Genomic DNA, 27,479 nt, shown 5'->3' with positions numbered 1-27,479 from the left:
CAGAATGGAAAAAAGGTGAGAACAAAGGATGTAAGGGGAGTGGGGGAGGAATGGGATGTATTTAGGGAAGCAGTGATGGCTTGCGCAAAAGATGCTTGTGGCATGAGAAGCGTGGGAGGTGGGCAGATTAGAAAGGGTAGTGAGTGGTGGGATGAAGAAGTAAGATTATTAGTGGAAGAGAAGAGAGAGGCATTTGGACGATTTTTGCAGGGAAATAATGCAAATGAGTGGGAGATGTATAAAAGAAAGAGGCAGAAGATCAAGAGAAAGGTGCAAGAGGTGAAAAATAGGGCAAATGAGAGTTGGGGTGAGAGAGTATCATTAAATTTTAGGGAGAATAAAAAGAAGTTTTGGAAGGAGGTAAATAAAGTGTGTAAGACAAGGGAACAAATGGGAACATAAGTGAAGGGGGCAAATGGGGTGGTGATAACAAGTAGTGGTGATGTGAGAAGGAGATGGAGTGAGTATTTTGAAGGTTTGTTGAATGTGTTTGATGATAGAGTGGCAGATATAGGGTGTTTTGGTTGAGGTGGTGTGCAAAGTGAGAGGGTTAGGGAAAATGATTTGGTAAACAGAGAAGAGGTAGTAAAAGCTTTGCGAAAGATGAAAGCTGGCAAGGCAGCGGCTTTGGATGGTATTGCAGTGGAATTTATGAAAAAAGGGGGTGACTGTATTGTTGAGTGGTTGGTAGGTTATTTAATGTATGTATAATTCATGGTGAGGTGCCTGAGGACTGGCGGAATGCTTGCATAGTGCCATTGTACAAAGGCAAAGGGGATAAGAGTGAGTGCTCAAATTACAGAGGTATAATTTTGTTGAGTATTCCTGGTAAATTATATGGGAGGGCACTGATTGAGAGGGTGAAGGCATGTACAGAGCATCAGATTGGGGAAGAGCAGTGTGGTTTCAGAAGTGGTAGAGGATGTGTGGATCAGGTGTTTGCTTTGAAGAATGTATGTGAGAAATACTTAGAAAAACAAATGGATTTGTATGTAGCATTTATGGATCTGGAGAAGCCATATGATAGAGTTGATAGAGATGCTCTGTGGAAGGTATTAAGAATATATGGTGTGGGAGGCAAGTTGTTAGAAGCATTGAAAAGTTTTTATCGAGGATGTAAGGCATGTGTACGTGTAGGAAGAGAGGAAAGTGATTGGTTCTCAGTGAATGTAGGCTTGCGGCAGGGGTGTGTGATGTCTTCATGGTTGTTTAATTTGTTTATGTATGGGGTTGTTAGGGAGGTGAATGCAAGAGTTTTGGAAAGAGGGGCAAGTATGCAGTCTGTTGTGGATGAGAGAGCTTGGGAAGTGAGTCAGTTGTTGTTTGCTGATGATACAGCGCTGGTGGCTGATTCATGTGAGAAACTGCCGAAGCTGGTGACTGAGTTTGGTAAAGTGTGTGAAAGAAGAAAGTTGAGAGTAAATGTGAATAAGAGCAAGGTTATTAGGTACGTTAGGGTTGAGGGTCAAGTGAAATGGGAGGTAAGTTTGAATGGAGAAAAACTGGAGGAAGTAAAGTGTTTTAGATATCTAGGGGTGGATTTGGCAGCAGATGGAACCATGGAAGCAGAAGTGAATCATAGGGTGGTCGAGGGGGCAAAAATTCTGGGAGCCTTGAAGAATGTTTGGAAGTCGAGAACATTAACTGGGAAAGCAAAAATGGGTATGTTTGAAGGAATAGTGGTTCCAACAATGTTGTATGGTTGCAAGGTGTGGGCTATGGATAGAGTTGTGCGCAGGAGGGTGGATGTGCTGGAAATGAGATGTTTGAGGACAATATGTGGTGTGAGGTGGTTTGATCAAGTGAGTAATAATAGGGTAAGAGAGATGTGTGGTAATAAAAAGAGTGTGGTTGAGAGAGCAGAAGAGGGTGTTTTGAAATGGTTTGGTGTCATGGAGAGAATGAGTGAGGAAAGATTGACCAAGAGGATATATGTGTCAGAGGTGGAGGGAACGAGGAGAAGTGGGAGACCAAATTGGAGGTGGAAAGATGGAGTGAAAAAGATTTTGAGTGATCGGGGCCTGAACATGGAGGAGGGTGAAAGGCGTGCAAGGAATAGAGTGAATTGGAACAATGTGGTATACCGGGATCGACGTGCTGTCAGTGGATTGAACCAGGGCATGTGAAGCGTCTGGGGTAAACCAAGGAAAGTTGTGAGGGGCCTGGATGTGGAAAGGGAGCTGTGGTTTTGGTGCATTATTACATGACAGCTAGAGACTGAGTGTGAACGAATGGAGCCTTTGTTGTCTTTTCCTAGTGCTACCTAGCTCACAGAGGGGGGAGGGGGTTGTTATTCCTTGTGTGGTGAGGTGGCGATGGGAATGAATAGAGGCAGACAGTATGAATTATGTACATGTGTATATATGTATATGTCTGTGTGTGTGTGTGTATATATATATATATATGTATACATTGAGTTGTATAGGTATGTATATTGGCGTGTGTGGATGTGTATGTATATACATGTGTATGTGGGTGGGTTGGGCCATTCTTTCATCTGTTTCCTTGCGCTACCTCGCTAACGCAGGAGACAGCGACAAAGCAAAATAAATAAATAAATAAATGACTCATGGTGACGTGCCTGAGGATTGGCATGGCTCCCTTTCCACATCCAGGCCCCACAAAACTTTCCTTGGTTTACCCCAGATGCTTCACATGCCCTGGTTCAATCCATTGGCAGCACGTCGACCCCGGTATACCACATCATTGCAATTCACTCTGATCCCTGCAAGCCTTTCACCCTCCTCCATGTTCAGGCCCCGGTCACTCAAAATCTTTTTGACTCTATCCTTCTGCCTCCAGTTTGGTCTCCCACTTCTCCTTGTTTCCTCCACTTCTGACACATATATCCTCTTTGTCAATCTTTCTTCACTCATTGTCAATCTTTCTTCACTCATTTTCTTCATGTGACCAAACCATTTCAATACACCCTCTAATGCTCTGTCAACCACACTCTTTTTATTACTACACATTTCTCTTACCCTTTCATTACTCGATCAAACCCTTACACCACATATTGTCCTCAGACATCTCATTTCCAACACATCCACCTTCCTCTCCACAACCCTATCTATAGCCCATGCCTCGCAACCTTATAACATTGTTGGAACCACTATTCTTTCAAACATACCCATTTTTACTTTCCGAGATAACGTTCTCGCCTTCCACACATTCTTCAGCGCTCCCAGAACTTTCACCCCCTCCCCCACCCTGTGACTCACTTCAGCTTCTATGGTTCCATCCGCTGCCAGATCCACTCCCAGATATCTAAAACGCTTCACTTCCGGTTTTTCTCCTATCGAACTTATCTCCCAATTGACTTGTCCCTCAACCCTACCGAACCTAATAAACTTCCTCTAATTCACATTTACTCTGCTTTCTTCTTTCACGCACTTTACCAAACTCAGTCACCAGCTTCTGCAGTTTCTCACCCGAATCAGCCACCAGCACTGTATCATCAGTGAACAACAACTGACTCATTTCCCAAGCCCTCTCATCCACAACAGACTGCATACTTGCCCCTCTTTCCAAAACTCATGCATTCTCCTCCCTAACAATCCATCTGTAAACATATTAAAGAACCATGGAGACCATGCACCCTTGCCGCAAACCGACATATTCACTGAGAGCCATTCACTTTCCTCTCTTCCTACTCGTACACATGCCTGACGTCCTTGATAAAAACTTTTAACTGATTCCAGCAACTTGCCTCCCACACCATATACTCTTGATACCTTCCACAGAGTATCTCTATCAACTCTATCATATGCCTTCTCCAGATCCATAACTGCTACATACAAATCCATTTGTTTTTCTAAGCATTTCTCACATTCTTTAAAGCAAACACCTGATCCACAAATCCTGTACCACTTAAGAAACCACACTGCTCCTCCTCAATCTGATGCTCTGTACATGCCTTCACCCTCTCAATCAATGCCCTCCCATATAATTTCCCAGGAATACTCAACAAACTTATACTTCTGTAATTTGAACACTCACCTGTATCCCCTTTGTCTTTGTACAATGGCACTATGCAAGCATTCCGTCAGTCCTCAGGCACTTCACCATTAGCCATACATACATTGAATATCCTCACCAACCAGTCAACAACACAGTCACCCCCTTTTAAGTAAATTACATTGTAATACCATCCAAACCCGCCGCCTTGCTGCTTTCATCTTTCACAAAGCTTTCACTACCTCTTCTCTGTTTACCAAATCATTCTCCCTAACCCTCTCAATTTGCACACCACCTCAACCAAAACATCCTATATCTGCCACTCTGTTATCTGATACATTCAACAAACCTTCAATTTTTTTTTCTTTTTTTTTATCTAGGTTGGGAACACAAACATATACCAAGCTTAGGACTAAAAGGGTTGATATATTGGAATTATGGTATGAGGATACAGTAACACAGATGTAGCAAGACCTATAAACATAGTTATCAGAGTTTCTGATCAGCATCAGATACTAAGCATCTCTAGTTTAAATACCGTGGTGTAGTGGTTAGCATTCCTGACTGTGATTTATTTTTGAGCTGCCCAGGATCAAGCACATAGGTTCGAGTCCTGGTTATGGCAGTCAGTCCAGTGAACCCAGCTGTTCATCCAACGCTAGGGGTAAAATGAGTAACTGGCTAAGGCTAGGGTATATGTATGTATAATGTTAATGAGATGGCCTCATTTAGGGCCTCAATTTCCCATGCTGTCTCAGCTAACATAAAAATACTGGTACATCCTTTACTCACCACATTATCTTCAACATTCCTACCATACATTTTGAAATGCCTGTTCCTCCTTTGGATGTGGTACATGCTGGATTTAAAGTGAACACAAACATACTTTGCTAGTTACTGGGATACGAATCTAATTGTATTTTGCTAAATTTTGAATATGCATGATTAGTACACAGATACTTTGAAATATGCTGACATGATTTATTATCAAAAGAAGAGAAATTTGTAGACATTGGTGGTAAGCTATTTTTTTTTTGCCAAATTTGTCATGAGTCAAAGCATAAATAACACGAGTCAGTACAGTATACCCTTATTCAATAATTTCATGCTTGAAGTCATGCAAGTCAAAACATTGCAAGATGAAGCATAGGTCTACACATCATTGACAGTGAATCCGTTCACTAGTGAAAGTTTACTCAACCACACTTTTTATTACCACACATCTCTCTTACCCTCCTTGTATGTTAACTTTCTAAAAGGGGAAACAGAAGAAGGAGTCATGCGGGGAGTGCTTATCCTCCTGGAAGGCTCAGATTGGGGTGTCTAAATGTGTATAGATGTAACCAAGATGAGAAAAAAGGAGAGATAAGTAGTATGTTTGAGGGAAGTAACCTGGATGTTTTGGCTCTGAGTGAAACGAAGCTCAAGGGTAAAGGGGAAGAGTGGCTTGGGAATGTCTTGGGAGTAAAGTCAATGGGTTAGTGAGAGGACAAGAGCAAGGGAAGGAGTAGCACTACTCCTGAAATAGGAGTGGTGGGAGTATGTGACAGAGTGTAAGAAAGTAAACTCTACATTGATATGGGTAAAACTGAAAGTGGATGGAGAGAAATGGGTGATTATTGGTGCATATGCACCTGGGCATGAGAAGAAAGATCATGAGAAGCAAGTGTTTTGGGAGGAGCTGAGTGAGTGTGTTAGTTGTTTTGATGCACGAGACCGGGTTATAGTGATGGGTGATTTGAATGCAAAGGTGAGTAATGTGGCAGTTGAGGGAATAGTTGGTGTACTTGGGGTGTTCAATGTTGTAAATGGAAATGGTGAAGAGCTTGTAGATTTATGTGCTGAAAAAGGACTGATGATTGGGAATACCAAGTTTAAAAAGAGAGATATACATAAGCATACAGATGTAAGTAGGAGAGATGGACAGAGAGCGTTATTGCATTACGTGTTGATTGATAGGTGTGCAAAAGAGAGACTTTTGGATGTTAATGTGCTGAGAGGTGCAGCTGGAGGGATGTCTGATCATTATCTTGTGGAGGTGAAAGTGAAGATTTGTAGAGGTTTTCAGAAAAGAAGAGAGAATGTTGGGGTGAAGAGAGTGGTGAGAGTAAGTGAACTTGGGAAGGAGACTTGTGTGAGGAAGTACCAGGAGAGACTGAGTACAGAATGGAAAAAGGTGAGAACAAAGGAGGTAAGGGGAGTGGGGGAGGAATGGGATGTATTTAGGGAAGCAGTGATGGCTTTTGCAAAAGATGCTTATGGTATGAGAAGCATGGGAGGTTGGCAGATTAGAAAGGGTAGTGAGTGGTGGGATGAAGAAGTAAGATTATTAGTGAAAGAGAAGAGAGAGGCATTTGGACGATTTTTGCAGGGAAATAATGCAAATGAGTGGGAGATGTATAAAAGAAAGAGGCAGGAGGTCAAGAGAAAGGTGCAAGAGGTGAAAAATAGGGCAGATGAGAGTTGGGGTGAGAGAGTATCATTAAATTTTAGGGAGAATAAAAAGATGTTTTGGAAGGAGGTAAATAAAGTGCATAAGACAAGGGAACAAATGGGAACATAAGTGAAGGGGGCTAATGGGGAGGTGATAACAAGTAGTGGTGATGTGAGAAATGCTGTTGAAACCACTATTCCTTCAAACATACCCATTTTTGCTTTCCAAGATAACGTTCTTGACTTCCACACATTCTTCAACCCTCCCAAAACTTTCACCCCCCCCCCATGATTCACTTCCGCTTCCATGGTTCCATCCGCTGCAAAATCCACTCCCAGATATCTAAAACACTTCTTCCTCCAGCTTTTCTCCATTCAAACTTACCTCCCTGTTGACTTGTCCCTCCACCCTACTAAACCTAATAACCTTGCTCTAGTTCATATTTACTCTCAGCTTTCTTATTTCACACACTTTACCAAACTCAGTCACCAGCTTCTGCAGTTTCTCACTTGAATCAGTCATCAGCCCTGTATCATCAGCGAGCAACAACTGACTCACTTCCCAAGCCCTCTCATCCAACAGACTGCATACTTGCCGCTTTCTCCAAAACTTTTGCATTCACTTCCCAAACCACCCCATCCATAAACAAATTAAACAACCATGGAGGTATTATGTATAGGAGGAAACAAGCAAGAAGAAAAATGTAATGTGCTTTAACCAAGTCTTGGTGGAGATTCTGCAAATTCACAATATTATGGAGTAGGAGAAAGCACATCTATTACTGTTTATGAAAAAGTTGTGAATATGCATGAGATATGTGGTGATGGAGTTGCTAGAATCAGCCTGGGTCACACTGTGTGTGAATTGTCATCTTTAGTGTGATTGTATCATCAAAGATCTAACTCGATAGGAGTCCAGCCTGGCCTGCTACTTATTTTAGTGCAGCCTTGAAACTTTAGGTGCCATTGGAGAAGGGGTCCTATAGTAACATAATTATTTTGTATGTTGATCTTATAGTATTTGAAGAAAATTTCACAGGAACAGTTTTACTGTTAAGTGAATGATATGGATATTAGATATCAGTAGTTGGATATGTTAAGGGATTTGTATATGAATATTTGATTGAAGCACATCTTTTATGCAGGGATTCCTGAGTCAATCATTGGGAGTGAATGTGAAACCATGGAATCTTTGACCTTCCTTGAAGATATTCACTCATCTTGTAACAGAATTTTCCATGATGTTGCTGAAGAGTGTGAAAGCAAATTCAGCTTGAATGCCATCAATTTTTTGTCATTCTCTGTGGTGGCAGATCCAAGTAGTCATCATCAGGTATGTTGAAATGAGAGAGAATTTTCCAAGTAAACTAGCTGAAACCTTCCACCATACAGATGGATTAACCTGTTCGCTTTATTAGTAAACGCTTCATTTCCAATTTTATGATAAAAGAAAATTACAGTGTGGATAAGTGTTGAGTGTGGAAGGTATGTGTGATGTCCCCCTGGTTGTTTAATTTGTTTATGGATGGGGTGGTTAATGAGGTAAATGCAAGAGTTTTGGATAGGGGGCAAGTATGCAGTCTGTTGGGGATAAGAGAGCCTGGAAGTGAGTCAGTTGTTGTTCGCCAATGATACAGCACTAGTTGCTGATTTGAGTGAGAAACTGTTGAAGGTGGTGACTGAGTTTGGAAAAATGTGTAAAAGGAGGGAATTGGGGCATAAATGTGAATAAGAGCAAGGATATTAGGTTCAGCAGGGTTGGGGGGCAAGTTAGTTGGGATTTGAGTTTGAATGAAGAAAAATTGGAGAAAGTGAAGTGTTTTAGGAAAGATTGACAAAGAGGATGTATGTGTCAGGGGTAGAGGGAACAAGAAGAAGCTAGAGACCATATTGGAGGTGGAAGGATTGAGTGAAAAAGATTTTGAGTGATCAGGGCCTCAACATAGAGGGAACAAGAAGAAGCTAGAGACCATATTGGAGGTGGAAGGATCGAGTGAAAAAGATTTTGAGTGATCAGGGCCTCAACATGCAGGAGGGCAAAAGGCATGCACAGAAAAGAGTGAATTGGAATAGTGTGGTATACTGGGATAAACCATGGAAAGGTCTGTGGGGACTGGATGTGGATAGGGTGCTGTGGTTTTCATGCAACATGCATTAGTGAGTGCGAGCGGATTTGGCTTTATTTAGTCTGTTTCCTGGCACTACCTCCATGCTAATGCAGCGGGTGGTGAAGCTGTTTCGTGTGGGGTGAGAGTGGCGCTGGGAATGGTGTAGGCGAGTAAGTACGAATATGTACACATGTGTATATGTGTATGTATGTATATATGTATATGGTGACTGAGTTTGGTAAAGTGTGTGAAAGAAGAAAGCTGAGAGTAAATGTGAATAAGAGCAAGATTATTAGGTACAGTAGGGTTGACGGACAAGTCAGTTGGGAGGTAAGTTTGAATGGAGAAAGACTGGAGGAAGTGAAGTGTTTTAAATATCTGGGAGTGGATTTGGCAGTGGATGGAACCATGGACGTGGAGGTGAGTCATAGAGTGGGGGAGGGGGCGAAAGTTCTGAGAGCTTTGAAAAATGTGTGGAAGGCAAGAACATTATCTTGGAAAGCAAAAATGGGTATGTTTGAAGGAATAGTGGTTCTGACAATGTTATATGGTTGGGAGGTGTGGGCTATAGATAGGGTTGTGCAGAGGAGGGTGGATGTGTCTGAAATGAGATGTTTGAGGACAATATGTGGTGTGAAGTGGTTTGATCGAGTAAGTAATGAAAGGGTAAGAGAGATGTGTGGTAATAAAAAGAGTGTTTGAGAGAACAAAAGAGGGTGTTTTGAAATGGTTTGGTCACATGGAGAGGATGAGAGAGGAAAGATTGACAAAGAGGATATATGTGTCAGAGATGGAGGGAACAAGGAGAAGTGGGAGACCAAATTGGAGGTGGAAAGATGGAGTGAAAAAGATTTTGAGCGATTGGGGTCTGAACATGCAGGAGGGTGAAAGGCGTGCAAGGAATAGAGTGAATTGGAACGGTTTGGTATACCGGGTCGATGTGCTGTCAATGGATTGAACCAGGGCATGTGAAGCGTCTGGGGTAGACCATGGAAAGTTTTTTGGGGCCTGGATGTGGAAAGGGAGCTGTGGTTTTGGTGCATTATACATGACAGCTAGAGACTGAGTGTGAACGAATGTGGCCTTTGTTGTCTTTTCCTAGTGCTACCTCATGCATATGCGAGGGAAGGGGGTTATCATTTCATGCGTAGTGGGATGGTGATGAGAATGAATAAGGGCAGACAGTATGAATTATGTACATGTGTATATATGTATATGTCTGTGTGGACTCATAGGAATGTATATGTATACGTTGAGATGCATAGGTATATATATGTGCGTGTGTGGACATGTATGTATATACATGTGTATATGGGTGGGTTGGGCCATTCTTTCGTCTGATGCCTTGCGCTACCTTGCTAACGCGGCAGACAGCAACAAAGTATGATCAAAAGAATGAAAGAAAATATGTATACATGCACGGAGTGCTCATCCTCCTCAAAGGCTTATATTAGGGTGTCAGAATGTGTGTGGATGTAACCAAGATAAGAAGAAAAGATAGGTAGTAATGTTTGAGGAAAGGAACCTGGATGTTTTGGCTCGTAAGTGAAATGAAGCTCAAGGGTATAGAGGAAGAATGGTTTGTCTTGGGGGTAAAGTCAGGGGTTGGTGAGAGGACACAAGCAAAGGAGTTGTGGGAATATGTGATAGAATGTAATAAAGTAAAGTCTAGATTGATATAGGTAAAACCGAATGTGGATGGAGAGAGATGGTTGATTATTGATGCCCATGCTCCTGGTCATGGGAGGCAAGTGTTTTGGGAGCAGCTGAGTGAGTGTGTTAGCAGCTTTGATGCACGAGACTGGGTTATAGTGATGGGTGATTTGAATGCAAAGGTGAGTAATGTTGCTGTTGAGGGTATAATTGGTATACATGGGGTGTTCAGTGTTGTAAATGGAAATGGTGAAGAGCTTGTGGATTTGTGTGCTGAAAAAGGACTGGTGATTGGGAATACCTGGCTTTAGAAGAGAGATATACATAAGTATAAGTATGTAAGTAGGAGCGATGGCCAGAGCGTTATTGGATTACGTGTTAATTGACAGGCGCACGAAAGAGAGACTTTTGGATGTAAATGTGCTGAGAGGTGCAACTGGAGGGATGTCTGATCATTATCTTGTGGAGGCTAAGGTGAAGATTTGTATGGGTTTTCAGAAAAGAAGAGTGAATGTTGGGGTGAAGAGGGTGGTGAGAGTAAGTGAGCTTGGGAAGGAGACTTGTGTGAGGAAGTACCAGGAGAGACTGGAAGGAGTAGCAGTACTCCTGAAACAGGAGTTGTGGGAGTATGTGATAGAATGTAAGAAAGTAAATTCTCGATTAATATGGGTAAAACTGAAAGTTGATGGAGAGAGATGGGTGATTATTGGTGCATATGCACCTGGGCATGAGAAGAAAGATCATGAGAGGCAAGTGTTTTAGGAGCAGCTGAATGAGTGTGTTAGTGGTTTTGATGCACGCGACCGGGTTATAGTGATGGGTGATTTGAATGCAAAGGTGAGTAATGTGCCAGTTGAGGGAATAATTGGTATACATGGGGTGTTCAGTGTTGTAAATGGAAATGGTGAAGAGCTTGTAGATTTATGTGCTGAAAAAGGACTGGTGATTGGGAATACCTGGTTTAAAAAGTGAGATATACATAAGTATACGTATGTAAGCAGGAGAGATGGCCAGAGAGCGTTATTGGATTACGTGTTAATTGACAGGCGTGCGAAAGAGAGACTTTTGGATGTAAATGTGCTGAGAGGTGCAACTGGAGGGATGTCTGATCATTATCTTGTGGAGGCTAAGGTGAAGATTTGTATGGGTTTTCAGAAAAGAAGAGTGAATGTTGGGGTGAAGAGGGTGGTGAGAGTAAGTGAGCTTGGGAAGGAGACTTGTGTGAGGAAGTACCAGGAGAGACTGAGTACAGAATGGAAAAAGGTGAGAACAATGGAAGTAAGGGGTGTGGGGGAGGAGGAATGGGATGTATTTAGGGAATCAGTGATGGATTGCGCAAAAGATGCTTGTGGCATGAGAAGCGTGGGAGGTGGGTTGATTAGAAAGGGTAGTGAGTGGTGGGATGAAGAAGTAAGATTATTAGTGAAAGAGAAGAGAGAGGCATTTGGACGATTTTTGCAGGGAAAAAATGAAATTGAGTGGGAGATGTATAAAAGAAAGAGACAGGAGGTCAAGAGAAAGGTGCAAGAGGTGAAAAAGAGGGCAAATGAGAGTTGGGGTGAGAGATTATCATTAGATTTTAGGGAGAATAAAAAGATGTTCTGGAAGGAGGTAAATAAAGTGCGTAAGACAAGGGAGCAAATGGGAACATAAGTGAAGGGCGCTAATTGGGAGGTGATAACAAGTAGTGGTGATGTGAGAAGGAGATGGAGTGAGTATTTTGAAGGTTTGTTGAATGTGTTTGAAGATAGAGTGGCAGATATAGGGTGTCTTGGTCGAGGTGGTGTGCAAAGTGAGAGGGTTGGGGAAAATGATTTGGTAAACAGAGAAGAGGTAGTAAAAGCTTTGCGGAAGATGAAAGCCAGCAAGGCAGCAGGTTTGGATGGTATTGCAGTGGAATTTATTAAAAAAGGGGGTGACTGTATTGTTGACTGGTTGGTAAGGTTAATGTATGTATGACTCATGGTGAGGTGCCTGGGGATTGGCGAAATGCGTGCATAGTGCCATTGTACAAAGGCAAAGGGGATAAGAGTGAGTGCTCAAATAACAGAGGTATAAGTTTGTTGAGTATTCCTGGTAAATTATATGGGAGGGTATTGATTGAGAGGGTGAAGGCATGTACAGAGCATCAGATTGGGGAAGAGCAGTGTGGTTTCAGAAGTGGTATAGGATGTGTGGATCAGGTGTTTGCTTTGATGAATGTATGTGAGAAATACTAAGAAAAGCAAATTGATTTATATGTAGCATTTATGGATCTGGAGAAGGTATATGATAGAGTTGATAGAGATGCTCTGTGGAAGGTATTAAGAATATATGGTGTGGGTGGCAAGTTGTTAGAAGCAGTGAAAAGTTTATATCGAGGATGTAAGGCATGTGTACGTGTAGGAAGAGAGGAAAGTGATTGGTTCTCAGTGAATGTAGGTTTGTGGCAGGGGTGTGTGATGTCTCCATGGTTGTTTAATTTGTTTATGGATGGGGTAGTTAGGGAGGTGAATGCAAGAGTTTTGGAAAGAGGGGCAAGAATGAAGTCTGTTGGGGATGAGAGAGCTTGGGAAGTGAGTCAGTTGTTGTTCGCTGATGATACAGCGCTGGTGGCTGATTCATGTGAGAAACTGCAGAAGCTGGGGACTGAGTTTGGTAAAGTGTGTGAAAGAAGAAAGTGAAGATTAAATGTGAATAAGAGCAAGGTTATTAGGTACAGTAGGGTTGAGGGTCAAGTCAATTGGGAGGTAAGTTTTAATGGAGAAAAACTGGAGGAAGTAAAGTATTTTACATATCTGGGAGTGGATCTGGCAGCGGATGGAACCATGGAAGCGGAAGTGAATCATATGGTGGGGGAGGGGGCGAAACTCCTGGTAGCCTTGAAGAATGTGTGGAAGTCGAGAACATTATCTCGGAAAGCAAAAATGGGTATGTTTGAAGGAATAGTGGTTCCAACAATGTTGTATGGTTGCGAGGCGTGGGCTATGGATAGAGTTGTGCGCAGGAGGGTGGATGTGCTGGAAATGAGATGTTTGAGTACAATGTGTTGTGTGAGGTGGTTTGATCGAGTAAGTAATGTAAGGGTAAGAGAGATGTGTGGAAATAAAAAGAGCGTGGTTGAGAGAGCAGACAGAGGGTGTTTTGAAATGGTTCGGGCACATGGAGAGAATGAGTGAGGAAAGATTGACCAAGAGGATATATGTGTCGGAGGTGGAGGGAACGAGAAGTGGGAGACCAAATTGGAGGTGGAAAGATGGAGTGAAAAAGATTTTGAGTGATCGGGGCCTGAACATGCAGGAGGGTGAAAGGCGGGCAAGGAATATAGTGAATTGGATCGATGTGGTATACCGGGGTTGACGTGCTGTCAGTGGATTGAATCAGGGCATGTGAAGCGTCTGGGGTAAACCATGGAAAGTTGTGTGGGGCTTGGATGTGGAAAGGGAGCTGTGGTTTCGGGCATTATTACATGACAACTAGAGACTGAGTGTGAACGAATGAGGCCTTTGTTGTCTTTTCCCAGTGCTACCCTGCTCACATGAGGGGGGAGGGGGATGGTATTCCATGTGTGGCGAGATGGCGATGGGAATGAATAAAGGCAGACAGTGTGAATTGTGTGCATGGGTATATATGTATGTATCTGTGTGTGTATATATATGTGTACATTGAGATGTATAGGTATGTATATTTGCGTGTGTGGACGTGTGATTATATACATGGGTATGGGGGTGGGTTGTGCCATTTCTTTCATCTGTTTCCTTGCGCTACCTCGCAAACGCTGGAGACAGCGACAAAGCAAAATAAATAAATAGTGAATAAGTATATTAGTAGGAGAGATGGCCAGAGGTCATTATTGGATTACGTGTTAATTGATAGGGATGTGAAAGAGATTTTTGGATGTCAGTGTGCTGAGAGGGGCAACTGGAGGGATGTCTGATCAGTCTTGTAGAGGCGAAGTTGAAGATTTATAGGGGTTTTCAGAAAAGAGAATCTTGGGGAGAAGAGAGTAATGAGAATAAGTGAGCTTTGAAAGGAGACATGTGTGAGGAAGTACTAGGAGAGATTGAGTGCAGAATGGCAAAAGGTGAGAGCTAATGATGAAAGGGGAGTGGGGGAGGAATGAGATGTATTTAGGGAAGCTGTGATGGCTTGTGCAAAAGATGCTTGTGGCATGAGAAAGGTGGGAGGTGGGCACAGTAGAAAGGGTAGTGAGTGGTGGGATGAAGAGGGAAGATTTTTAGTGAAAGAGAGAGGCATTTGGACAATTTTTTTCAGGGAACTGGTGCAAATGACTGGGAATGTATAAAAGAAAGTGGGAGGAGGTCTAGAGAAAGGTGCAAGAGATGAAAAGAGGGCATATGAAAGTTGGGGTGAGAGAGTATCATTGAATTTTTGGGAGAATAATAGGATGTTTTGGAAGGAGGTAAGTAAAGTGTGTAAGACGAGAGAACAAGTGGAAACATCAGTGATGGGGGCAAATGGGGAGGTAATAACAAGTAGTGAAGAAGTGAGGAGATAGTAATTTGAAAGTTTGTTGAATGTGTTTGATACAGGGTGTTTTGGTCAGAGTGGTGTGCTAAGTATGAGGGCTAGGGAGAATGGTTTGGTTAACAGAGAAGAGGTAGTGAAAGCTTTGCGGAAGATGAAAGCCGGCAAGGCAGCGGGTTTGGATGGTATTGCAGTGGAGTTTGTTAAAAAAAGGGGATGACTGTGTTGTTGACTGGTGGTAAGGATACTCGATGTATGTACGGCTCATGGTGAAGTGCCTGAGGATTGGCAGAATGCATGCATAGTGCCATTGTACAAAGGCAAATGGGATATAGGTGAGTGTTCAAATTACAGAGGCATAAGTTTTCAGTATTCCTGGGAAATTTTATGCGAGGGTATTGACTGAGAGGGTAAAGGGATATCCAGAGCATCAGATTGGGGAAGAGCAGTGTAGTTTCAGAAGTGGTAGAGTACGTGTGGATTAGATGTTTGCTTTGAAGAATGGATTTGTATGTAGCATTTATGGATCTGGAGGAGGCATATGATAGAGTTGATATAGACTTTGTGGAAGGTATTAAGAGTATATGGCACGGGAGGTAAGTTGCTAGAACCAAGGAAAAGTCTTTACCAAGGATGTAGGCATGTGTACGAGGAGGAAGAAAGGAAAGTGATTGGTTTCCAGTGAATGTCGCTTTGCTGCAGGGGTGCGTGATGTGTCCATGGTTGTTAATTTGTTTATGGATGGGGTTGTTAAGGAGGTGAATGCATGAGTTTTGGAGAGAGGGGCAAGTATGCAGTCTGTTGTGGATGATATAGTGCTGGTGGGTAATTCGGGTGAGAAACTGCAGAAGTTGGTGACTGAGTTTGGTAAAGTGTGTGAAAGAAGAAAGTTGAGAGTAAATGTGAATAAGAGCAAGATAGGGTTGAAGGACAAATTGATTGGGAGATATGTTTGAACTGAAAAAAACTGGAGGAAGTGAAGTGTTTTAGATATCTGGGAGTGGACTTAGCAGCAGATGGAACCATGGAAACAGAAGTGAGTCACAGGGTGGGGGAGGGGCCTTAGGTTCTGGGAGTGTTGAAGAATGTGTGGAAGTCGAGAACATTATCTTGGAAAGCAAAAATGGGTATGTTTGAAGGAATAGTGGTTCCAACAATGTTGTATGGTTGCGAGGCGTGGGCTATGGATAGAGTGGTGCGCAGGAGGATGGATGTGCTGGAAATGAGATGTTTGAGTACAATGTGTTGTGTGAGGTGGTTTGATCGAGTAAGTAACGTAAGGGTAAGAGAGATGTGTGGAAATAAAAAGAGCGTGGTTGAGAGAGCAGAAGAGGGTGTTTTGAAATGGTTTGGGCACATGGAGAGAATGAGTGAGGAAAGATTGACCAAGAGGATATATGTCGGAGGTGGAGGGAATGAGGAGAAGTGGGAGACCAAATTGGAGGTGGAAAGATGGAGTGAAAAACATTTTGAGTGGTCGGGGCCTAAACTTGCAGGAGGGTGAAAGGAGGGCAAGGAATAGAGTGAATTGGATCGATGTGGTATACCAGGGTTGACGTGCTGTCAGTGGAGTGAATCAGGGCATGTGAAGCGTCTGGGGTAAACCATGGAAAGCTGTGTAGGTATGTATATTTGCGTGTGTGGACGTATGTATATACATGTGTATGGGGGTGGGTTGGGCCATTTCTTTCGTCTGTTTCTTTGCGCTACCTCGCAAACGCGGGAGACAGCGACAAAGCAAAAAAAAAAAAAATAAACATACAAGCACATACACATATATATACATACATATACATATTGGAAAGGATCACAATTTAGCACATAATCTAGTATAATCCTATGAGTCACAGGGAAATGAAACACGATAAGTTCACGAGTGCACTTTCATGTAATAATCACATAATCAGAGGAGATACAAGAAAGAAATATAACAGTCAGTTGATATACAACAAAGGGACGTAGCTAGCTATGTCTCTTCATTGTATATTAACTGACTGTTATATTTCTTTCTTGTACCTTCCCTCATGTAATTATTACACGAAAGTGATTTTGGAAACTCATAGGAATTCATATATACATAAATATACATGAATGCTACATACAAATTCATTTGCTTTTCTAGGTATTTCTCACATACATTCTTCAAAGCAAACACCTGATCCACACATCCTATACCACTTCTGAAACCACACTGCTCTTCCCCAATCTGATGCTCTGTACATGCCTTCACCCTCTCAATCAGTACCCTCCCATATAATTTCCCAGGAATACTCAACAAACTTATACCTCTGTAATTTGAGCACTCACTCTTATCCCCTTTGCCATTGTACAATGGCACTATGCAAGCATTCCGCCAATCCTCAGGCACCTCACCATGAATCATACATACATTAAATAACCTTACCAACCAGTCAACAATACAGTCATCCCCTTTTTTGATAGATTCCACTGCAATACCATCCAAACCTGCTGCCTTGCCGGCTTTCATCTTCCTCAAAGCTTTTACTACCTCTCTGTTTACCAAATCATTTTCCCTAACCCTCTCACTTTGCACACCACCTCGACCTAAGCACCCTATATCTGCCACTCTATCATCAAACACATTTAACAAACCTTCAAAATACTCACTCCATCTCCTTCTCACATCACCACTACTTGTTATCACCTCCCCATTAGCCCCCTTCACTGAAGTTCCCATTTGCTCCCTTGTCGTACGCACTTTATTTACTTCCTTCCAAAACATATTTTTATTCTCCCTAAAATTTAATGATACTCTCTCACCCCAACTCTCATTTGCCCTCTTTTTCACCTCTTGCACCTTTCTCTTGACATCCTGCCTCTTTCTTTTATACATCTCCCACTCATTTGCATTTTTTCCCTGCAAAAATCGTCCAAATGCCTCTCTCTTCTCTTTCACTAATAATCTTACTTCGTCATTCCACTACTCACAACCCTTTCTAATCAACCCACCTCCCACGCTTCTCATGCCAAAAGCATCTTTTGCACAAGCCATCACTGCTTCCCAAAATACATCCCATTCCTCACCCACTCCCCTTACCTCCTTTGTTCTCACCTTTTTCCATTCTGTACTCAGTCTCTCCTGGTACTTCCTCACACAAGTCTCCTTCCCAAGCTCACTTACTCTCACCACTCTCTTCACCCCAACATTCTCTCTTCTTTTCTGAAAACCCCTACAAATCTTCACTTTCGCCTCCACAAGATAATGATCAGACATCCCTCCAGTTGCACCTCTCAGTACATTAACATCCAAAAGTCTCTCTTTCGCACGCCTATCAATTAACATATAATCCAATAACACTCTCTGGCCATCTCTCCTACTTACATATGTATACTTATGTATATCTCTCTTTTTAAACCAGGTATTCCCAATCACCAGTCCTTTTTCAGCACATAAATCTACAAGCTCTTCACCATTTCCATTTACATCACTGAACACCCCATGTATACCAATTATTCCCTCAACTGCCACATTACTCACCTTTGCATTCAAATCACCCATCACTATAACCTGGTTTTGTGCATCAAAACCACTAACACACTCATTCAGCTGCTCCCAAAACACTTGCCTCTCATGATCTTTCTTCTCATGCCCAGGTGCATATGCACCAATAATCACCCATCTCTCTCTCCATCAACTTTCAGTTTTACCCATATCAATCTAGAATCTACTTTCTTACACTCTATCACATACTCCCACAATTCCTGTTTCAGGAGTAGTGCTACTTCTTCCCTTGCTCTTGTCCTCTCACTAACCCCTGACTTTACTCCCAAGACATTCCCAAACCACTCTTCCCCTTTACCCTTGAGCTTCGTTTCACTCAGAGCCAAAACATCCAGGTTTCTTTCCTCAAACATACTACCTATCTCTCCTTTTTTCTCATCTTGGTTACATCCACACACATTTAGACACCTCAATGTGAGCTTTCGAGGAGGATGAGCACTCCCTGCTTGACTCCTTCTTCTGTTTCCCGTTTTAGAAAGTTAAAATACAAGGAGGGGAGGGTTTCTGGCCCCTGCTCCCGTCCCCTTTAGTCGCCTTCTACGACACGTGAGGAATGCGTGGGAAGTATTCTTTCTCCCCTATCCCCAGGGATATATATATATATATATATTTTTTTTTTTGCTTTGTCGCTGTCTCCCGCGTTTGCGAGGTAGCACAAGGAAACAGACGAAAGAAATGGCCCAACCCACCCCCATACACATGCCTTGATTCAATCCTGACAGCACGTCAACCCCGGTATACCACATCGCTCCAATTCACTCTATTCTTTGCCCTCCTTTCACCTTCCTGCATGTTCAGGCCCCGATCACACAAAATCTTTTTCACTCCATCTTTCCACCTCCAATTTGGTCTCCCTCTTCTCCTCGTTCCCTCCACCTCCGACACATATATCCTCTTGGTCAATCTTTCCTCACTCATTCTCTCCATGTGACCAAACCATTTCAAAACACCCTCTTCTGTTCTCTCAACCACGCTCTTTTTATTTCCACACATCTCTCTTACCCTTACGTTACTTACTCGATCAAACCACCTCACACTACACATTGTCCTCAAACATCTCATTTCCAGCACATCCATCCTCCTGCGCACAACTCTATCCATAGTCCACGCCTCGCAACCATACAACATTGTTGGAACCACTATTCCTTCAAACATACCCATTTTTGCTTTCCAAGATAATGTTCTCGACTTCCACACATTCTTCAAGGCTCCCAGAATTTTCGCCCCCTCCCCCACCCTATGATCCACTTCCGCTTCCATGGTTCCATCCGCTGCCAGATCCACTCCCAGATATCTAAAACACTTCACTTCCTCCAGTTTTTCTCCATTCAAACTCACCTCCCAATTGAATTGACCCTCAACCCTACTGTACCTAATAACCTTGCTCTTATTCACATTTACTCGTAACTTTCTTCTTTCACACACTTTACCAAACTCAGTCACCAGCTTCTGCAGTTTCTCACATGAATCAGCCACCAGCGCTGTATCATCAGCGAACAACAACTGACTCACTTCCCAAGCTCTCTCATCCCCAACAGACTTCATACTTGCCCCTCTTTCCAAAACTCTTGCATTCACCTCCCTAACAACCCCATCCATAAACAAATTAAACAACCATGGAGACATCACACACCCCTGCCGCAAACCTACATTCACTGAGAACCAATCACTTTCCTCTCTTCCTACACGCACACATGCCTTACATCCTCGATAAAAACTTTTCACTGCTTCTAACAATTTGCCTCCCACACCATATATTCTTAATACCTTCCACAGAGCATCTCTATCAACTCTATCATATGCCTTCTCCAGATCCATAAATGCTACATACAAATCCATTTGCTTTTCTAAGTATTTCTCACATACATTCTTCAAAGCAAACACCTGATCCACACATCCTCTACCACTTCTGAAACCACACTGCTCTTCCCCAATCTGATGCTCTGTACATGCCTTCACCCTCTCAATCAATACCCTCCCATATAATTTACCAGGAATACTCAACAAACTTATACCTCTGTAATTTGAGCACTCACTCTTATCCCCTTTGCCTTTGTACAATGGCACTATGCACGCATTCCGCCAATCCTCAGGCACCTCACCATGAGTCATACACACATTAAATAACCTTACCAACCAGTCAACAATACAGTCACCCCCTTTTTTAATAAATTCCACTGCAATACCATCCAAACCTGCTGCCTTGCCGGCTTTCATCTTCCGCAAAGCTTTTACTACCTCTTCTCTGTTTACCAACTCATTTTCCCTAACCCTCGCACTTTGCACACCACCTTGACCAAAACACCCTATATCTGCCACTATATCATCAAACACATTCAACAAACCTTCAAAATACTCACTCCATCTCCTTCTCACATCACCACTACTTGTTATCACCTCCCCCAGAAATCCTCCCCTCCTTGTATTTTTTTTTTTTTAAAATGGGAAACAGATATATATATTTATTTATTTATTTATTATACTTTGTCGCTGTCTCACGCGTTTGCGAGGTAGCGCAAGGAAACAGACGAAAGAAATGGCAAAACCCCCCACCATACACATGTATATACATACGTCCACACACGCAAATATACATACCTACACAGCTTTCCAAGGTTTACCCCAGACGCTTCACATGCCTTGATTCAATCCACTGACAGCACGTCAACCCCGGTATACCACATCGCTCCAATTCACTCTATTCCTTGCCCTCCTTTCACCCTCCTGCATGTTCAGGCCCCGATCACACAAAATCTTTTTCACTCCATCTTTCCACCTCCAATTTGGTCTCCCTCTTCTCCTTGTTCCCTCCACCTCCGACACATATATCCTCTTGGTCAATCTTTCCTCACTCATCCTCTCCATGTGCCCAAACCACTTCAAAACACCCTCTTCTGCTCTCTCAACCACGCTCTTTTTATTTCCACACATCTCTCTTACCCTTACGTTACTCACTCGATCAAACCACCTCACACCACACATTGTCCTCAAACATCTCATTTCCAGCACATCCATCCTCCTGCGCACAACTCTATCCATAGCCCACGCCTCGCAACCATACAACATTGCTGGAACCACTATTCCTTCAAATATACCCATTTTTGCTTTCCGAGATAATGTTCTCGACTTCCACACATTCTTCAAGGCCCCCAGAATTTTCGCCCCCTCCCCCACCCTATGATCCACTTCCGCTTCCATGGTTCCATCCGCTGCCAGATCCACTCCCAGATATCTAAAACACTTCATTTCCTCCAGTTTTTCTCCATTCAAACTCACCTCCCAATTGACTTGACCCTCAACCCTACTGTACCTAACAACCTTGGTCTTATTCACATTTACTCTTAACTTTCTTCTACACACTTTACCAAACTCAGTCACCAGCTTCTGCAGTTTCTCACATGAATCAGCCACCAGCGCTGTATCATCAGCGAACAACAACTGACTCACTTCCCAAGCTCTCTCATCCCCAACAGACTTCATACTTGCCCCTCTTTCCAAAACTCTTGCATTTACCTCCCTAACAACCCCATCCATAAACATATATATATATATATATATATATATATATATATATATATGTATATATATATATATATATATATATTTTTTTTTTTTTTTTTTTATACTTTGTCGCTGTCTCCCGCGTTTGCGAGGTAGCGCAAGGAAACAGACGAAAGAAATGGCCCAACCCCCCCCCCCCATACACATGTACATACACACGTCCACACACGCAGATATACATACCTACACAGCTTTCCATGGTTTACCCCAGACGCTTCACATGCCTTGCTTCAATCCACTGACAGCACGTCAACCCCTGTATACCACATGACTCCAATTCACTCTATTTCTTGCCCTCCTTTCACCCTCCTGCATGTTCAGGCCCCGATCACACAAAATCTTTTTCACTCCATCTTTCCACCTCCAATTTGGTCTCCCTCTTCTCCTCGTTCCCTCCACCTCCGACACATATATCCTCTTGGTCAATCTCTCCTCACTCATTCTCTCCATGTGCCCAAACCATTTCAAAACACCCTCTTCTGCTCTCTCAACCACGCTCTTTTTATTTCCACACATCTCTCTTACCCTTACGTTACTTACTCGATCAAACCACCTCACACCACACATTGTCCTCAAACATCTCATTTCCAGCACATCCATCCTCCTGCGCACATCTCTATCCATAGCCCACGCCTCGCAACCATACAACATTGTTGGAACCACTATTCCCTCAAACATACCCATTTTTGCTTTCCGAGATAATGTTCTCGACTTCCACACATTTTTCAAGGCTCCCAAAATTTTCGCCCCCTCCCCCACCCTATGATCCACTTCCGCTTCCATGGTTCCATCCGCTGACAGATCCACTCCCAGATATCTAAAACACTTCACTTCCTCCAGTTTTTCTCCATTCAAACTCACCTCCCAATTGACTTGACCCTCACCCCTACTGTACCTAATAACCTTGCTCTTATTCACATTTACTCTCAACTTTCTTCTTCCACACACTTTACCAAACTCAGTCACCAGCTTCTGCAGTTTCTCACATGAATCAGCCACCAGCGCTGTATCATCAGCGAACAACAACTGACTCACTTCCCAAGCTCTCTCATCCCCAACAGACTTCATACTTGCCCCTCTTTCCAGGACTCTTGCATATATATATATATATATATATATATATATATATATATATATATATTTATTTATTTTTTTTTTTGCTTTGTCGCTGTCTCCTGCGTTTGCGAGGTAGCGCAAGGAAACAGACGAAAGAAATGGCCCAACCCACCCCCATACACATGTATATACCTACGTCCACACACGTAAATATACATACCTACACAGCTTTCCATGGTTTACCCCAGACGCTTCACATGCCCTGATTCAATCCACTGACAGCACGTCAAGCCCGGTATACCATATCGCTCCAATTCACTCTATTCCTTGCCCTCCTTTCACCCTCCTGCATGTTCAGGCCCCGATCACACAAAATCTTTTTCACTCCATCTTTCCTCCTCCAATTTGGTCTCCCTCTTCTCCTCGTTCCCTCCACCTCCGACACATATATCCTCTTGGTCAATCTTTCCTCACTCATTCTCTCCATGTGCCCAAACCATTTCAAAACACCCTCTTCTGCTCTCTCAACCACGCTCTTTTTATTTCCACACATCTCTCTTACCCTTACGTTACTTACTCGATCAAACCACCTCACACCACACATTGTCCTCAAACATCTCATTTCCAGCACATCCATCCTCCTGCGCACCACTCTATCCATAGCCCACGCCTCGCAACCATACAACATTGTTGGAACCACTATTCCTTCAAACATACCCATTTTTGCTTTCCGAGATAATGTTCTCGACTTCCACACATTTTTCAAGGCTCCCAGAATTTTCGCCCCCTCCCCCATCCTATGATCCACTTCCGCTTCCATGGTTCCATCCGCTGCCAGATCCACTCCCAGATATCTAAAACACTTTACTTCCTCCAGTTTTTCTCCATTCAAACTTACCTCCCAATTGACTTGACCCTCAACCCTACTGTACCTAATAACCTTGCTTTTATTCACATTTACCCTTAACTTTTTTCTTTCGCACACTTTACCAAACTCAGTCGCCAGCTTCTGCAGTTTCTCACATGAGTCAGCCACCAGCGCTGTATCATTAGCAAACAACAACTGACTCACTTCCCAAGCTCTCTCATCCACAACAGACTTCATACTTGCCCCTCTTTCCAACCCACCCCCTACACATGTATATACCTACTCCACACATCGAAATATACAACCTACACAGCTATTCCTGGTTTACCCCAGACGCTTCCATGCCCTGATTCATTCCACTGACACACGTCAAGCCCGGTATACCATATCGCTCCAATTCACTCTATTCCTTGCCCTCCTTTCACCCTCCGTGTTCAGACCCCGATCCACAAATCCTTTTTCACTCCTCTTTCACTACCTCCAATTTTGGTAACTCACTATTCCTCTTCTCACATCACCCATATTCTTTGGTCAACTTTCCCATCATTCTCTCTCACTTGCCACAAACCATTTCAAACTCAAACTCTTTCGCCTCCACCACCTTTTTATTTCCCCACTCTCCTTACCTGGTTACATACCGTCAAGACCTACCCAATTCTAAAACACTTTCCCCTCCATTCTCCTTCAACTTATCCAATGCAGCCCCTCAACCCAACTGTACCTATTCCTTCTTTTTTGCATTTCCAATAATTTATGCATTCACCTTCCTAACAACCCCAACCATAAACAAATTAAACAACCATGGAGACATCACACACCCCTGCCGCAAACCTACATTCACTGAGAACCAATCACTTTCCTCTCTTCCTACACGTACAGATGCCTTACATCCTTGATAAAAACCTTTCACTGCTTCTAACAACTTGCCTCCCACACCATATATTCTTAGTACCTTCCACAGAGCATCTCTATCAACTCTTATCATATGCCTTCTCCAGATCTATAAATATTTATTTATTTATTTATTTTGCTTTGTCGCTGTCTCCCGCGTTTGCGAGGTAGCGCAAGGAAACAGACGAAAGAAATGGCCCAAACCACCCACATACACAAGTATATGCATATACGTCCACACATGCAAATATACATACCTATACATCTCAGTGTACACATATATATACACATGTATATAATTCATACTGTCTGCCTTTATTTATTCCCATCGCCACCTCACCACACATGGAATAACATCCCCCCCCCCCTCATGTGTGCGAGGTAGCGGTAGGAAAAGACAACAAAGGCCCCATTCGTTCACACTCAGTCTCCAGCTGTCATGTAATAATGCCCAAAACCACAGTTCCTTTTCCACATCCCGGCCCCACACAACTTTCCATGGTTTACCCCAGACGCTTCACATGCCCTGATTCAATCCATTGACAGCATGTCGACCCCGGTATACCACATCGATCCAATTCACTCTATTCCTTGCCCGCCTTTCACCCCCCTGCATGTTCAGGCCCCGATCACTCAAAATCTTTTTCACTCCATCTTTCCACCTCCAATTTGGTCTCCCACTTCTCCTCGTTCCCTCCACCTCCGACACATATATCCTGTTGGTCAATCTTTCCTCACTCATTCTCTCCATGTGACCAAACCATTTCAAAACACCCTCTTCTGCTCTCTCAACCACGCTCTTTTTATTTCCACACATCTCTCTTACCCTTACATTACTTACTCGATCAAACCACCTCACACCACATATTGTCCTCATACATACAAATCCATTTGCTTTTCTAAGTATTTCTCACATATATTCTTCAGAGCAAACACCTGATCCACACATCCTCTACCACTTCTGAAACCACACTGCTCTTCCCCAATCTGATGCTCTGTACTTGCCTTCACCCTCTCAATCAATACCCTCCCATATAATTTACCGGGAATACTCAACAAACTTATACCTCTGCAATTTGAGCGCTCACTTTTATCCCCTATGCCTTTATACAGTGGCACTATGCAAGCATTCCGCGTATCCTCAGGCACCTCACCATGAATCATACATACATTAAATAACCTTACCAACCAGTCAACAATACAGTCGCCCCTTTTTTGATAAATTCCACTGCAATACCATCCAAACCTGCTGCCTTGCCGGCTTTCATCTTCCACAAAGCTTTTACTACCTCTTCTCTGTTTACCAAATCATTTTCCCTAACCCTCTCACTTTGCACACCACCTCGACCAAAACACCCTATATCTGCCACTCTATCATCAAACACATTCAACAAACCTTCAAAATACTCACTCCATCTCCTCACATCACCACTACTTGTTATCACCTCCTCATTAGCCCCCTTCACTGAAGTTCCCATTTGCTCCCTTGTCTTACGCACTTTATTTACTTCCTTCCAGAACATCTTTTTATTCTCCCTAAAATTTAATGATACTCTCTCACCCCAACTCTCATTTGCCCTCTTTTTCACCTCTTGCACCTTTCTCTTGACCTCCTGCCTCTTTCTTTTATACATCTCCCACTGAATTGCATTTTTTCCCTGCAAAAATCGTCCAAATGCCTCTCTCTTCTCTTTCACTAATAATCTTACTTCTTCATCCCACCACTCACTACCCTTTCTAATCAACCCACCTCCCACGCTTCTCATGCCACAAGCATCTTTTGCACAAGCCATCACCGCTTCAATACATACATCCCATTCCTCCCCTACTCCCCTTACCTCCTTTGTTCTCACCTTTTTCCATTCTGTACTCAGTCTCTCCTGGTATTTCCTCACACAAGTCTCCTTCCCAAGCTCACTTACTCTCACCACCCTCTTCACCCCAACATTCTCTCTTCTTTTCTGAAAACCCCTACAAATCTTCTCCTTCGCCTCCACAAGATAATGATCAGACATCCCTCCAGTTGCACCTCTCAGCACATTAACATCCAAAAGTCTCTCTCGCGCGCCTGTCAGTTAACATGTAATCCAATAACGCTCTCTGGCCATCTCTCCTACTTACATAAGTATACTTATGTATATCTCGCTTTTTATACCAGGTATTCCCAATCACCAGTCCTTTTTCAGCACATAAATCTACAAGCACTTCACCATTTCCATTTACAACACTGAACACCCCATGTATACCAATTATTCCCTCAACTGCCACATTACTCACCTTTGCATTCAAATCACCCATCACTATAACCTGGTCTTGTGCATCAAAACCACTAACACACTCATTCAGCTGCTCCCAAAACACTTGCCTCTCATGATCTCTCTTCTCATGCCCAGGTGCATATGCACCAATAATCACCCATCTCTCTCCGTCAACTTTCAGTTTTACCCATATTAATCTAGAATTTACTTTCTTACATTCTATCACTCCCACAACTCCTGTTTCAGGAGTAGTGCTACTTCTTCCCTTGCTCTTGTCCTCTCACTAACCCCTGACTTTACTCCCAAGACATTCCCAAACCACTCTTCCCCTTTACCCTTGAGCTTTGTTTCACTCAGAGCGAAAACATCCAGGTTCCTTTCCTCAAACATACTACCTGTCTCTCCTTTTTTCTCATCTTGGTTACATCCACACACATTTAGACACCCCAATCTGAGCCTTCGAGGAGGATGAGCACTCCATGCATGACTCCTTCTTCTGTTTCCCCTTTTAGAAAGTTAAAATACAAGGAGGGGAGTGTTTCTGGCCCCCCGCTCCCGTCCCCTTTAGTCGCCTTCTACAACACGTGAGGAATGCGTGGGAAGTATTCTTTCTCCCCTATCCCCAGGGATATATATAAAAAAAATATATATATATATATATTTTTTTTTTTATTATACTTTGTCGCTGTCTCCCGCGTTTGCGA

The 27,479-nt window shown here is 42.9% G+C and overlaps 1 protein-coding gene across 1 annotated transcript in view; it reads left to right on the top strand.

Annotated features, from left to right (window-relative positions):
* tctn (tectonic) overlaps positions 1–27,479 on the top strand; it is a 107,315-nt gene that overhangs the window by 29,919 nt on the left and 49,917 nt on the right. The window contains exon 5 of the mRNA XM_071672167.1: positions 7,536–7,723. Within this exon, the coding sequence (XP_071528268.1) occupies positions 7,536–7,723 (188 nt within the window). The remainder of the gene's footprint in view (positions 1–7,535; positions 7,724–27,479) is intronic.

Source organism: Panulirus ornatus, chromosome 17 (assembly GCF_036320965.1).
Source record: "Panulirus ornatus isolate Po-2019 chromosome 17, ASM3632096v1, whole genome shotgun sequence".
Classification (NCBI taxonomy): Eukaryota; Metazoa; Arthropoda; class Malacostraca; order Decapoda; family Palinuridae; genus Panulirus; species Panulirus ornatus.
The sequence above is the reverse complement of the archived record's forward strand: the minus strand, read 5'-3'. Positions and strand labels throughout refer to the sequence as shown.